At 41.2% G+C, this 16165-nt stretch overlaps 1 protein-coding gene across 13 annotated transcripts in view; it reads left to right on the forward strand.

Moving 5' to 3' along the window:
- The window catches only part of FBRSL1 (fibrosin like 1), a 739850-nt gene that overhangs the window by 338979 nt on the left and 384706 nt on the right, over window positions 1-16165 (forward strand). For all 13 annotated transcript variants that reach the window (XM_039504497.1, XM_039504484.1, XM_039504491.1 and 10 more), the window contains exon 3: window positions 14453-14554. In XM_039504497.1, coding sequence (XP_039360431.1) covers window positions 14453-14554 — 102 coding nt within the window. The remainder of the gene's footprint in view (window positions 1-14452; window positions 14555-16165) is intronic.

The raw sequence follows: 16165 nt of genomic DNA on the forward strand, positions 1-16165 counted from the left end.
TGAGTCAATAACTTCTTACACAAAGCTCAAATCGAAGATGTCCTTCCTGGCTTATGATATTTCCTTCAGATCCAGTGTCAGATTCATAAATTTAAGTCCATCAGGGACTATTAGATTATCTAGTCTGACCTGTATATTACAGGCCATTAAATTTCACCCAGACATCCCTGTATTGACCCTAATAACTTGTTTGACTAAAGCATATTTTTTTTATTATTTGTTTTACTGTAGCACCTATAAGCCCTAGTCATATCTTCCAGAAAGGCATCCTGTGTTGATATGAAGACACCAAGACATGGAGAATTCACCAGTTCCCTTAGAAGTTTGTTGCAATGGTTAATCAGTCTAGTTTCACTGCTAAAATATCATGCCTTACTTCCTATTTGAATTTAACTGTCTTTTGGCTTCCAGCCACTGGTTCTTGCACTAGATTAAAGAGCCCTGAAGTACTCAGTATATTCTCTCCTGGAAGGTACTTATACATTGTAATCAAGTCACCTCTCAATCTTTAGGACAAGCTAAACATATTGAGCTTTTAAGCCTCTCAGCAGAAGGCATTTTCTCCAACCCTCAAATCATTTGTGGCCCTTTTTTACAATCTCTCCATTTTTTCAGGATCTCTTTTAAAATCTGGACACCAGAACTGGATGCACTATTCCAGTATTGGTCCCACCAGTGCCATTCACAGAGGTGAAATCACCTCTCTAATATGGAGATATACTTATCTCATAGGGATCGAAGGGACCCCAAAAGGTCATCGGGTCCAGCCCCCTGCCTTCACTAACAGGACCAAGTACTGATTTTGCCCCAGATCTCTAAGTGGCCCCCTCAAGGATTGAACTCTCAACTCTGGGTTTAGCAGGCCAATGCTCAAACCACTGAGCTAATCCTACCTGCTACTCTCTTCTCATACATTCAGAGATCCCATTAGCTCTTTTTGCTACAACATCGCAAAGCATATGTTGAATTGGTCATCTATGAACCCTAAATTCTGTGATTGTTTTCCAGGATAGACTCCCCACCATTCTGCAGGTATGGCCTGCATTCCTTCTTCCTAGATTAGATATACAACTTTGTATTTGGCTATATTAAAATGCATTTGATTTGAATGGGCCCAAGTTACCAAATGATCCAGATCTCATTCTTTACTAGTCCACCAATCTCTTTGTCATTTGCAAGTTTTACCATCTGTGATTTGATATTTACTTCCAGACCGTTAACGAAAACATTGAAAGGTATTTAGCCCAGTACTGATTCCCAGGGAACCCCACTAGAAAAGTTCCCATTTAATGATGATTTCCCCATTGACAACTACTTTTTGAGTTCTGTCAGTTGGCAAGTTCTTACCCCATTTAACATATACTCTGTTGATATTGTACAGTGCTAATTTTTTAATTACAATGTTGTGTGGTCCTAAGTCAGATGCGTTACAAAAGTCTAAATGTATACATCTGTGCAGTTACCTTTATGATCCAAATTTGTTATCGCAATCATGGTTATTTGACAAGACCTATTTTCCATAAAATCATGTTGACTGTCATTAATTATATTCCTAGCCTTTAATTCTTTATCATTTGAATCCTGCATCAACTCTTGGTTGTTTTTATTTGTTGGTTGGTTGGTTTGCTTTTCCTTTCCTTTCCTCTTCCCCCCCTCCTCCACCTCCTTGGACTGATATTAGGCTAACCGGCCTATAGGTACCCTGGTCAGCCTGCTTGTCCTTTTTGAATATTGGCACAACATTAGCTCTTTTCCAGTCTTATGGAATTTTCCTTTTATTCCAAGATTTATTGGGGGTGGGGGTTGGGGAGGGGAACAACATCATTGGGCGGAGATCTCCTCAGACAACTCTTTTAGGACTCTAGAGTGCAAGTTATCTAGGCCTGCTGATTTTAAAATGTTTGTCCCTAGTAGATGTTGTCTAACCTCCTCAGTTACTAATGGACTAGAAAGTACTTATGATATGAGTACATCATCTGGCTTGTTTCCAAATATAGAACAGAAATATCTATTGGACACTCTTATTTTCTGCCTCATTATTAACGTCCAGGTTTCAGTGTCTTCCTTTTCTAGAGTTAATTTCCATAATTCCAGTTCTTTCACCTTTCACTCAGGACTCCTTATTTTTGATGAATGAGTTTTGTAGGAGAGAAATGCATCAGCAAACTGAAGGATAGTTTTTTTTGGTTGCATTTCCTAGCATATTGTGAGACATCTCTTGCAGTTTTGGACAATTTAATATGTGTATCAAATGTATTGTTCCTTTGAACAGAACAGCTGTTGATACTATTCTTTAATAGATGGTATCTGTATGTGTATATGACAACGTTAAAGCTGTTTTGATCGCCTCCTACATAATATTTAAAAGCATTGTGTAAACTCAACCTAATTTACTCCATCGACTCCAGCTGAATGCGTGCTAATTTCAGTATGGTCAGAAGCACCACCAGTATTGATGGTATTGGGCCTGGATCTCTCTTATAAGAATATTCAGTTTATCCTTGCAACCATACAAATTTATTACCAGTTTATCCAGCCTGTACCAGATCTACTTGTCATCAAACATGGACTGAGTAGCTCTTTATGATTGAGAGTCATATATCCAAACCAGATTAGTGTGCAAGTCTGGGCTACGAATCTTATCTAGTAACCTGCTAAGGACTTTGAACTCTCTCCTGAAGTATTTAATGACCATTATTCGCTTCCTGACAAATAGCTAAATTAGGGTGTAGTTAAAGCATCCGACTTCTGACTGAGAGTCTCAGCAATTATCAGAAACTGCCTTTTTAGCACTGATCATTATAAGTTTCTAGTCTATCCAGTTGCAATATTGCTATCTGTCCGCCTCGTAGCCCGTTTCTCTTGTCACCGTGTTCTGGTGATTGTGTGGCTACAGGTTCTTTTAATCTTGCTAAACACAGCCAAATGTGCTCCAATAAGTTTCTTTTATTACTGTCAAGGTTTAAAAGATTTCTTCACTTAGTGAGTACAAAAAGTCTTTTCTTTCCTTCCACCGTTGCTTATATGTTTGTCTTCACAACAGGACATAACAAATTATCATCGGCAGTGATCACTTGTTTGTTACATGTCTGTGTTTGTGATGTACTCTGTGAGTCACAAAATTACGTGTTTTTGTCTCAGTGGTTCTCAACCAGGGGCCTGGGCCACGAGCAGGTTTCAGGGAGGCCGCCAAGCAGGGCCAGTGTTAGACTCGCTGGGGCCCAGGGCAGAAAGATGAAGTCCCACCACATGGAGCTGAAGCCCGGGGCCCTGAGCCCTTCCACCTGGGACTGATGTCGAAGCCTGAGTAACTTAGCTTCCTGGAGGCCCCTGGCAGTTGCCCTGCTTGCTACCCCCTGATTCCGGTCCTGGCTTTTATATGCAGAAAACTAGTTGTTATGGCACAGCTGAGCCCTGGAGTTTTTTATACCATGTTGGGAGGGCCTCAGAAAAAACAGGTGTCCTCAACCTTTTTCTATGTGACTCTCCATACAGAGTAGAGAAATCTTTAGATACTTTCTGCGTACCCCTTTGTGGAGATAGATTTTAGCTACATTGGTTAGGAATGACTGAAAGCTCAGCTATTTACCCTCCATGAGGCTCACTCTCACGCTAGCTAGCTGTAACCAAAGCAGATCCACATTGACACACTTCATCACTGATGTATGTCAAATCCAGATTTTCCCAGCTGTCTGATATCATCTGCCAAGCATAGATGGGGGCATACAGAGTGCAGTTTGCTATTAGCCGGGTGGCAGCTGTAAAGTCAGGCAGTTGTGACCATTTAATTATCAACTCTCTTCCAAAATAAGTATCAGCTCCTGGATTTACAGTAAGCCTCCCAATAAAGATGGCATAGCCCATTGGACAAAAGTGTTCTAGGCTCTATTCCACTATAAAGGCTCTCCTCCAGCTAGGAGCTTGTGAAAATCGTTTTTCCTGCTTCAATGAATTGGTACCATGTAGAAAGGTTGACATCTACTGACAGTTATGGCCTTTTGTTCTGCAAGCCATCAATCAAAGAAGCCACTCAGCATATGTCTACATTGCAGTTAGCTACCCAGGACTGGTCCATGCCAGCTCATTTGGGCTCAGGCTCTGGAAGTCTCCCACCTTGCAGAGTCCTAGAGCCTGGGCTCTAGCCCAAGCCCAGATGTCTATATCGCAATTAAACAGCCCCTTACCCCAACCCCTGTGAACCCGAGTCAACTGGCATGGGCCAGTCCCAGGTGTCTAATTGCAGTGTCAATGCAGGTTTTCAATTGCGGTGTAGGCATGCCATCAGAGGTCCCAAGGGCATTGGAACACAATTCACCTCCAAGCACAATGCCTGAAGGGGAAATCAAGCTGAGAGTTCCTCTTTTTCTGCTCATATGTCTAGAAGGGAGTTCTAGCCCATGAGTTGCAAAGTCTGTGTAGGACCCATGGAATGTTTGGGGCTGCAAGCCACTGCTTCCATTGCTCATACTTAAGGCTCGCCCAGCATAGTAGCACAGTGTTAGCACATTGCGGTGTGAAGGTCTTGACAGAAGGTTAGGAATAGGCCTGGAACTGGTTTAGGATGAGCTCATAGCAGGATGGTGGTCTGACTTTAGGGATTGGTCCATGAACCTATTACCTCCAGAACAGAGAACCTATCAGCTCCACTGGCAAAGACTTCAGAGTCAGTAGTCTGCACAAAATGAATAGCTGCTGATTGTTTCATCTTTTTTTTTTTTTTTAAACAAAGAAGCCAAGGAAACTGAATGTACAAAAACTAGTACTATTGTTAAGGTCACAACATCTTGTTCTTTTATAAACAAATGTGGCTAAGTTAACATTGTATACAAACTTTTATTTCCTGACTTTTGTGTGCTTGGTTTTGTGAACTTAACATTGCATCAATACTACTTTTTGTGGTTTTTTTAATTATTAGTAGTAGTAGCAGTACCATCATTTTTTATTCTTTGCACTTCTGTAGCACCTTGGATCAGACGATCTCAGGTTACTTTACAAACATTAATTAATCCTCACATTCCCCTATGTGGTAGGTAAATATTATTCTCCATTTTACAGATTGGTAAATTAAAGTACAAGATGTAAATTTATTTTTCAGGGGTCACACTGGTGAGCCAGGATTAGAATCTAATATTCTGGATCTCAGTCCTGTGTTCTAAATCTTAGACAATGCTTTTCCCTTGAATGAATGTAGACATAGGTAAAAATGTCCTTGTAAATCACAGTTTACTGCCACTGACATAATTTTCTCATCACAGTAAGTAAAGATTGACGTGTCATTCTAAACATTAGTTATTCCTAAAGTAGGCTATCACAGGATCCGCAGCAGTATCATCCAATTAGAAAAACTAGGCTAATCTAACCTGATACTATTGTCGTTTTTTTAAAATGAGTCTTACTTCAATCATAAAATCCTTGTACCATAACGTTGCTTTCTAGGCCATATGTCCTTATTTAGAGAAAAAATGATTGCACCCTTAATTCAAAGGGAATGTTTCCCTCTGAGCCAGAACTCAATAAAATGTATCAAAAAATTGTGGAAAAGGGCAAGCAAAGAAAATCAAATTGCAGCGTGTGAAACGATTTAAGGAGGGACCTGGGGAATACATAATCTCCAAACTGCCAAGTTAGAGCAAGTATAAAATATACAAACAAGCCTGATATTTTTCCCAGTTGATCTCATTATGAGGTATGCTTGGGATAGATAAATTCAGTTAGAATGCATTAAGGCTGGATTTTCAAGGAAACAAGTCAGAAGTAATGTGTTTAGCTGATTCCACCTTGTTTTGATACATGGGCTTTTTCAAGTTTAAAGAAGTGCATTTTTGAAGCCAAATGGTTTGTTTTGTTTCAAGCACTAAAACAAGAGGCAACTCAGTGACCATTTTTTTTCCCTTCTGGAAAATACTTTAATAATTTCATCATGCTCTTTAATAATCGGTAGTAGACCTCTGAACAGTATATATCACTGCCACTTATTGTTGCCTGCTTAAAAGACACTGAACTAGCTTCAAGTTCAATCCCTTAACACAGTTTTATCCACAAAGTACTTTTTTCCTAATCTCCAATATATTTTAATTAAATTGTCCATTTATATTTATTAAGGCAGTTTGTTGTCTCCTAATGCAGAAGGTTGCGATTACTGATATAGTTTACCAAGGAGAAGCATTAGCTTAGCTGTGCATTGATATTAAAATGGAAGAGAATGCAAGCCAAGAACTTTTCCCAAAAGTATAGTTAAGGGCTTGTCTACCCAGGAAAGTTGATGTGAACTATTCCGCACACATCCCTGAGTGGACATTTATTCTGCACTAAAAGGACCTGTTTGTGGTTTAGGTTAATCCACTTTCAAAGTGGATTAATCTAAACCACATGAAGGCACTCTTAGTGCATAATAAGAGTGTCCACACAGGGAGCTAGTGCGGAATAACTATTCCACTCTGGCTATTCCAGGCTTTTTGTCCATGTTGACAAGCCCTTCGATATCTTTGTCCTTTGGGGAGAGAGTGTGTGTGTGTGTGTGTGTGTGTGAGAGAGAGAGAGAGAGATGGAAAGGGGACAGACCTTGAAATAAGGACTTTACAATCTCAGTAAGTTATTGGAAGGAATAGCCATTCTTACCAGCTCTGGTAGCCTCAGGTTAGACATAATCTCTGGCAGTGGGAAACATAACTGCAAAGAATGCTTAGTCTCTGGACTGCCCACTAGAAACACTGGAAATAGAGCTCTTGGCAGGCTAGTTTCTAAGGCTGTCTATTATTAACGCCTCATCCATTCAGCAGCAGTATAGCATAGATATGTGAACTGTAGAGACAGGTCTGCCCCCAGAACTGCAGATCCAGAAGCTTGGCTCCAGACTTTTCATGTTTGGTGTATCTCAAGAGAAAAGTGTCTGCTTTTCTTTGAGCTGCCTCTGCCGACTTAAGTTTTGCCACTAAATTGGTAGGAAAATGGAGTTCATCTGAATTTTGTTGGCTATAATTGATTTGTCCTTTTACACAACACAACTCAAAGTTGATTTGCCAGAGCTTTTAAGAAATCAGACTATTCCCACAGGTTACTTTTGTGTTTCCCAGAGGACACAACATGGTGGAACACGATGTGGAGTTCCATCTGTCATTCTTGTTTGGATTTGGAAGAGTGTTTTCAATATTTTTTTTGGTATTATCATGGCACCAAGGAGCCCCGGACATGGACCACCGGGATCCTACTGTGCTGTACGAACAGAACAAAAAGACAGCCCCTTTCTCTGTCTCCTAGTGTATCTCAGTGCTCATAGTCAGTAAACAGTATGGGCAGCTGCCATCTCTACCAGCTTCTTGCCCAATAACAGAGGCAAGAGGATTAATGGATTAATAGATCCATCTGAGCCACCATAGAAAATGAATATTAATTATGCTTTTCCCCCAAGGGCATTGCTTTCTCTACTGCTTCCATGATGCAGCCCCCAAATCAAGCCTCAGTAAAATTAGAAACTGTGTCTGCAGAGGCCTTTCTAAAAAAAACAAAACAAAAAAAAGACTTCTCACAAAACCAAAAATGACAAGGAGTTAAAAACCAGACGGCTGTGGCTTTAAGAGAGATAAAAACTGTTAGGGAATGGAAAAAAAAAATCCCACAGCCTGTTGTAGCAGCTGTAGCTTCAGATCGTGTGGAAAATGAAGGCAGATGATTCAATTTGGCCTGTGCCCCGAGTACATTTCCAAATGCTTCTGTGTGCGCGCAAGATAATGAACAAATATATCGAGATGGCACAAGATCAGTCTGAGTTTGCCGCTGTGCAAGCCATGGAGCTCCCAGTAGGAGCGAACTAGCTTTGCTAGGTTAATGGGGGTGAGGGTCGGAAAGCCCAGCACCTTTCAGAACAACTTAAGAAAAGAATTTGTCTCCTTTTGCCCCAGGCTCCCTGTGGCACTCAAACGGAGCTTCTGATAAATCAAAGTGTATTTATTAATAATGAGCAGGGGCAACATGCCTGTGATTTGAAAATAGGGGCACCAAATTAAAATGTGCTTTTCTATGACATCGGAAAAGTGTAAGTAAATGGAGAGTGGACCGATCTATTATGATTAAAAAGCAGAGTCTGGGAGCTAGAACAGTGATCATGGAAAAAAGCCCTTTTATAGAGGGAAGACCCCATTCTGTCCATGCACATTTTTTCCCTGCAGGAAAAAGAAGCAAGAGGGGGAAAAAAAAAAAAGGCAGGCGCAGTAGAGAAAAATAGAACTGGAATATAATGAGAGCTGAAGTTATTGCTGGAATGAGTTATGGTATTTAATCATGCTACATGTTGTCCAATGGCATGAGATTCATAATTCTTGGCTCTGAATGTGGTTCGGGATTGTACATGAGCACCTGGAGCATGCCGACTGATTGTGGCCTTTCATATCTATCCATATATTCCCCCTGCTCTTTCTCCTGCCAAACCAGCCCCTAAGCAGAAATGGCTGTTTGGTTATTACTCATATTCTGAAAGCTGGGCCTTTGGTTGATGGTGAGAATTGCACTGAACTATAGAGATGTCCGGGACCACTAACTGCCAGCTTTGCACCATAATGTGCATGTTCTTTGATGGGTTGTGTGTCAAGGAGAAGGCAGCATTTGTCCATTTTCTGAGCAACACTGGGTTCTAAGCAGTGGTAGGGACAAATTCTGCCTTCAGACAAACCTTCGGTAGGATTCATGCCCTAATTGAGCAAAGCATTAAATGTGTAGTTAAGAGTTTTGCTAAATATGGATGGACTTAAACATGTTGCTGATTTGGGACCTAGATGAGAGTGGAATTTGGCCCTCAGAGGAGGTAAATTATCAATATGCTTGGAAGGATTAGATTTTTATTGATAAATGTTGGTAAACGTTAGTTTTGCCGTACTCACAAAAACTGATGGAAAAATATTCTATCAATAATGATTGAAATTTACAGGTTGGCAAAGTTAGAAAATGACGCTTCAGAACGTAATGGAGTTTGATTTTACAATTTTTATTTGTATATTTTGACATGTGGTATTGACAGTTAGTGGTGTTAAAAAGCTTTTTAACTTGTTGAATCTCAGCAACTACTGTAATGAAATAACTATCTGACCTGCCCCATAATTTCTGCAACTGTGAAATTTAAATAGATAAAAATGTAAAAAATGCTTAGGACCCATAATTTTGCATAAATGTGACCATTTGCAATCAGTAAAAATCTAAAAAAAAAAAAAAATTTCTGAAAAATAAACATAGTTGTTATCCATCAAAGTATAAAAATATCAACTTTTGCCAAGTCTAATTATCAACCCTTTTGAGTTGCCCCCTTGTTTGCATTGCTGCTCTGTTTTGGTTTAACGTTCCCAAAGTTGTCAGCCTGAATTTTTAAAACAAAAGGGAATGTCCTAAGAGCACTCTTTCAAGATTGACTTGATGTTTGTTTTTAATTTTTTTAGTTTTTGTTTTTCCTGCTCCCCTGATGCTTAGAATGGTGTTTGGGGCAGGCCCAAGATCAACTGTCAAATAGACTCAAACCTGGCCCTGGTACACTGCTGCCTGCTGCTTCTTTAGTTTCTGTTTCAGCTTTGTTGCTGCTTTTACTGGAAACACCATCTTGCAGGGCCTAGAGAAGGCGTGCGCCATCAGCAAAACGGAAAAAAAGGGCTATTGAAAGTGCTGTCAAATTCACCAAGTCAACAAACTGAAAAAAATAGTTTTTTCTCTTTATTCTCTTGTTTCTAGTAATTCTAAGGCCTTCCTGTAACAGTAGTAAGCACAGGTTTCAGAGTGGTAGCCATGTTAGTCTGTATCAGCAAAAAGAACGAGGAGTCCTTGTGGCACCTTAGAGATTAACATATTTATTTGGGCATAAGCTTTTATGGGCTAAAGCCCACTTCATCGGATGCATGCAGTGGAAAATACAGTAGGAAGATATATTTATAGAGAGAGAGAGAGAGAGAACATGAAGAAATAGGTGTTGCCATACCAGCTCTAATGAGACTAATCAAGTAAGGTGGGCTATTATCAGCAGGAGGAAAAAAAAACTTTTGTAGTGATAATCAGGATGGCCCATTTCCAACAGTTGACAAGAAGGTGTGAGTAACAGTAGGGGGAAGATTAGCATGGGGAAATAGTTCTTTCTTTGTGTAATGACCCATCCACTCCCAGTCTTTATTCAAGCCTAATTTAATGGTGTCCAGTTTGCAAATTAATTCCAGTTCTGCAGTTTCTCGTTGGAGTCTGTTTTTGAAGTTTTGTTGTTGAAGAATTACGACTTTTAGGTCTGTAATTGAGTGACCAGGGAGGCTGAAGTGTTCTCCGACTGGTTTTTGAATGTTATAATTCTTGACATCTGATTTGTGTCCATTTATTCTTTTGCGTAGAGACTGTTCAGTTTGACCAATGTAAATGGCCTAGGGGCATTGCTGGCACATGATGGCATATATCACAGTGGTAGATGTGCAGGTGAATGAGCCCCTGATGGCATGGCTGATGTGATTAGGTCCTATGATGGTGTCCCTTGAATAGATATATGGACAGAGTTGGCAACAGGCTTTTTTTGCAAGGATAGGTTCCTGGGTTTTGCAAGGATAGGTTCCTGTTTTTGTTGTGTGGTGTGTGGTTGCTGGTGAATATTTGTTTCAGGTTGGGGAGCTGTCTGTAAGCAAGGACAGGTCTGACTCCCAAGATCTGTGAGAGTGAGGGATCATCCTTCAGGATAGGTTGTAGATCCTTGATGATGTGCTGGAGAGGTTTTAGTTGGGGGCTGAAGGTGATAGCTACTGTTACTCACACCTTCTTGTCAACTGTTTGAAATGGGCCATCCCGATTATCACTACAAACGTTTATTTCCTCCTGCTGATACTAGCCCACCTTAATTGATTAGTCTCGTTAGAGTTGGTATGGCAACACCCATTTCTTCATGTTTTCTCTGTGTGTGTGTGTGTGTGTATGTGTGTGTGTATATATATCTATATATATATATATATCTTCCTACTGTATTTTCCACTGCATGCATCTGATGAATTGGGCTTTAATCCACGAAAGCTTATGCCCAGATAAATTTGTTAGCCTTTAAGGTGCCACAAGTACTCCTCTTTCTTTTAGTAGTAAGCACAGTATTTTCAGGTGGAAATGAAATTTTCAAGTTTTCCATGCATAAATTATCCTGAACTTCTAGTCTCTGGTTTTGTTCACATTTTAAAAATACAAACAGTGGTTGATGTTACAGTCATGTCGGTGTGAAACATTGGCACTACTGGATGCTCCACTAGGGCAGGGGGTCTCAACCTTTTTCTTTCTGAGGCCCCCCCAACATGCTATAAAAACTCTACAGCCCTCCTGTGCCACAACAACTAGTTTTCTGCATATAAAAGCCAGGACCGGCATTAGGGGTTAGCAAGCAGGGCAACTGCCTGGGGCCCCATGCTACAGGGGCCCCCAGGAAACTAAGTTACTCAGTCTTCAGCTTCAGTCCCAGGTGGCAGGGCTCAGGGCCCCGGGCTTCAACCCCATGTGGTGGGACTTAATCTTTGTGCCCTGGGTCCCAGCGAGTCTAACACTGGCCCTGCTTGGCGGCCTCCCTGAAACCTGCTTGTGGCCCTCCAGGGGGCCCTGGATCACTGGTTGAGAACCACTGCAATAGGGCATAGCAGCTTACTGTTGCTGCCAGTCAACAAAGGCTGTGTCTACGCTGGCACTTTCAGTGCTAAAACTTTTTTCGCTCAGGGTGTAAAAAAACACCCCCCCCCCCGAGCGACAAAAGTTTTAGCGCCGAAAAGTGCTAGTGTAGACAGCGCTAAGCTCTACCAGCCCTCGTTTGGGGTGGTTTTGTTTTATTGTTAGAGCTCTCTCCTGGCGATAGAGCTACTACACTGTGCAGACGTAGCCTAAATTACTTCTTGTGGCCAAGTCTGTGCTACAGTGTGGAAAATCCAGGTTCAAATCCTGCCGAAGACCCATTGTGAAGCAACAAAACAGGGTGAAAGTGTGCATCCTCTGGCTTGGTTACATTTGGGGCTTTTGTGCAAAGATTTCATGGTCTCCTAGGGCTAGGACCATTCAAAGGGATGGAAAAGGGATGTCAGTTTGCAAAGTAAGACTCAACTCAAGGATACAGCCAGAGGGAATTTTTATAGCTGAAACAGCAACATCGAGAGAAACTGATTAAAAATCAAGCAGTCTAGCCAGGAGCAACTTCAAGAAACAAGCTTTTGACCAGTTCACTAATCTCCTGATCTGCAGAAAGTGCCCATGAAACTGATGCATCCATTTAGTAGAACTCCTTATCCTCCTAGTTCAGTCCTGCATGTGGCTCATTAGGGTAATTACTGATGAATTAAAGCAGCTTGGCTCAGCACTCAGGCTGCGGGTGTGTGGGCTCCCCTGCTGGCAGGCAGCAGGTGTAAATGAACAAGATCTGTCAAAAAGGCTGATGACCCTCTTAATTCACAGCAGCAAACGGGGGACAGAGGTAGTACAGCAAGCTTAATAATTGATATTTACTTGGAAAGGTTAATGGCAGCGGTGAGGCTTCTAATTTGTTTGCCCGTGCAAGACCTTGTCAGGTCAAATTGTCTCAATTTGTTCCTATGCGTAGGTGTAGTTTCTTTCCTCCAAAGTTTATTAAAGGGAAACAGGTCAGGTGAGGGAACAGGGAGACATACTACTGCTCAAGAAAGATTGGGTTCTCTTTGGTAACAGATTGGATGAGACCTTTAACTTCTGAGGTTTTCGTCTTGTTACGTGTTTCTGGTAAATATTTGAGTTTGAGATTAAGGAATTAGTAACATGGGGAATGGTGGACTCTCTGTCCCCCGCCTTTGGACATGTCCAGATGAGCTGTAATCTCAACCCTGCACAGGACCCTCTCTGAAGCTAAGCAGTATTATATTCTCCAGACTAGCTCAGTAGTTAGCCTCAGTATGGGAATAGTGCCCTGCACATTCATTGGGAAGAAACTGAGGCATTTTAACTGCCGCAGTACCAAGCATTGAATGGGGGCTTTGTACAGTATGTACTAGAGCATTTCACTGTTGAGTGTGTGCACTGAAGCACCTGAGTGTTGTACTGAAGGGCGCTGACTCCATAGGCGTGGAGTGCCAGTGCCCTCAGAAGGTGCTAACGTACGTGGAATCACCGGCGAATATCTCTGGCCACTGAACTGCAGATTATGCAATGAAATTGCACCCAGGGAAACAAGGGAATTTTATTGCCATTAAAAGTACCAATTTGTACAAACCAACATTTTAAATAGTGTAATTTAAATAGAAGCAGACTGATATGAATAGAACCTATTAATAAATTAAACACTTCCTTCCACCCAGTATTTCACAAGGAAATTAACAGAATAATTTGTTAGTAGATGATCCCAGGAATAAGGCAGTGAATGACATTTCAGCTCTGTTCTTCCTCCCCTCCCCTTTTACAGTCTTTGCAGAATGAAGCGCTGGTATTACTGTGATTTGAGACATTATCCCTTTCACTTAGTGTTCTGAGTTCAAATGTAACCAAGATCACAAGTGAAAGGGCGATGAGAATGGAAGGACAGCCCAGTGCTTAGGGAACTAGCCTAGGATTTAGGAGAACTATCTTCAATTTCCTGCTCCACCAGACATCCCCAAGAGGCATTTAGGCTCCTAGTGTGATTTTCAAAAGCATCTAGGCACCTAACACGCATTGAAATCCAAGAGGTTTAGGTGTCTAGATGATTTTGAAAATCCTGTTAGGTGTCTAAATACCTCTAAAAATCTCTGTGACTCAGTTGCTGGTCTGTAAAATGAGGATAAAAGCATTTCCCTACCTCAGAGGGCTAAATACACACATTGTCAGGAAAAATACATTGAAGCTTGTGAGGTAATGGTAGATATTTGAGGAATGAGTTGATCTGTCTCAGTACAGAACTATGACTTATTTTATTACATAATGTTACTGCATACTGATTGGAGACTCCACAGTAATATATCACACTAAATTTTATTCCACATAAATGAGCAGTTTCACTCTATTAGGGAGATGAGGGGAGCTTTGTTTCTTTTCTTTGAGACCCCCTGATGTACTTCTAAACAAGTAATGGTAGCTCAGTACGGGGATGGGAGCCTTAGACATGTGTATATTAATAATAATTCCACACAGTTAGGAGTATGTTCAATACCAAAGTGGTTCAGGTCTGAATTGAGGTGCATTAGTAGTAGATTGTGAGGGAAATTTGCCTATTGTCTACCTGATCATAGCTACTCGGCTCAGCCTGTCCCACTTCCAGGAGTGCTAAATTCACCTGTTCCTTGAATGCTAACAGAAAGGGATGCAGAAACAAGTGAGTAAGGCACTCTTTGGAAAAGTCTAATGAACTCAAGAGCATCTTCTCCACACTGCACTGAAATTTATAGGTGTGAACGCATTTGAGAAACTGTGTTTGGTGACCTCAGGAACAGTTGATGCAGCAGTGCCTGAAACTCCTCTATTTGTTTTTCGTTGCTCCCTCTAGATGAAGGTCCCTGCAAGCAGAAGTGGCAGAAATAGCGAAGAAGACAGCATCAGGGAGGCCACAAGCTCTCAGCGGAGCAGCTCGAGGGACCGTCTCAGTGATGTAAGTACCAGAATCAAGCGCCGCTTCGTTGCAGCAATTCCCGCTGCTGACATGGCTTTTCATAAATCTCGCTGAACAAATGTTGGCATCCAGAGGTCACTGTGTAATAACTTTTTTTTTATGTCATGATTGAGTGTTATGGCATAAGTGGTTGAGCTGCCTTGCAAACACTATAATCATGGTGCAAATAATATGATAAGTGAAAGATCAGAGATGGGAAAACAAAATGGAACTGTTATTCCTGAGGGGAAAGATGGCTTGAGATTTTTTTAAAGAAAAAAGTTGTGTAAAAAGCGTTTTACAGATGCTTTTGTTTTTAGCTTCTGCATAGAATTATGGTGGATGCAAAGTTGGCTCACCTATTGTTACGCTTCCTGCCTCTGAAAGATGAGGAACGTTTTTTGAGTGGTGGTGGTGAGCTGCCTTTCTCTCAGGAAACTCAACTCTACTTTGAGTGAAATGTTATGATAAAACAAAAGTAAATGGTGCCTTCATGTGTAAACACACAAATGGGCTTTTTAGTCACCAAGAAATCAATGGCAGTGCTGGGATAATTTTATGTGAAGGCTTTTTGTGTTAGCAATTAGCATTTCGCCTTCATTAAAACATGATTTTTTACTAATTAGGACCTTTCCCGTTAGGAGAGATTTAAATGAAGAACAATAATCAAGCGCTGGCACAAGCATGTCTGAAATATTAAATTTAACATTTCAATGGCAAGCCACAGAAATCCCAGAGCGAGCGGTTTTCATGTTGAGTTCTATTAATGTAAAATATGCTTCATAACTAAAACCTGTCACAGAAAACGGCTCACACCAGCCAAATTCAATTGGACAGTTAATTTAGCTTTAAAATTGAAAACACTACCTCTGCTTCAGGATGCAAAAGGAAGGAGGGGAAAAAAAGGCTTTGATAAGTGTAATGTATTTGCCATTAAGGCTTTCAGAGCGCATTCTACAGGAGAAGGGGGGAAAAAAAGAGAGGGGGAAAATGGCTCCCACAAATGTGTTTAAAAGCTGAAAGTATTTATTAAAAATGTCAGCAGAAAAGTGCTTCTGGCAGATTAAAGCGGGATTCGGCTTGACAGTTCTGACAGGGAAATGTGACGGGGGAAAATTCTCTCTACATGTTTTGAGTGTGAATGGGGTGCTGTAAACAGCCTACATGGTGGGAGGAAGGGGGTGGGGGGGAAAGCTGTCCCTGTGATTTGCTTCTAGGATAAAGAATCTGAGCACACTGGAGAAGAAAAAGGGCGGCGGGGGGGGGGGGGGAAACCCTTAAGGGCAAATAATCTTGTGTGTGTGTGTGACTGTGTGTGTTTTGGACAGTAATAGTCTTTTGCATGATTCTCTTCCTCCAGTCACTCTTGACAAGTATGTGATCTGAGGCAGCTGGTAACACTGCTGCTGCTCAGTACAGCTGGGGGAAAAAAAAGCATAAAAGATTCAGACCTACCAATTGGTTTGAGTAGTTTAGGTCAAAGTATTTAGATGGCAACTGGTTAGCCAGTGTCACAGGTTCTTGGAGGAGCCTGTAACATTGTAGGTGGGGAGAGAGCTATTTTCTCTCCCCACCCACCATCAGGGCAGCGAGTTATATGGGCTCGTGGTG

The sequence above is a fragment of the Mauremys reevesii genome, linkage group 18 (assembly GCF_016161935.1).
Source record: "Mauremys reevesii isolate NIE-2019 linkage group 18, ASM1616193v1, whole genome shotgun sequence".
Taxonomy (NCBI): domain Eukaryota; kingdom Metazoa; phylum Chordata; order Testudines; family Geoemydidae; genus Mauremys; species Mauremys reevesii.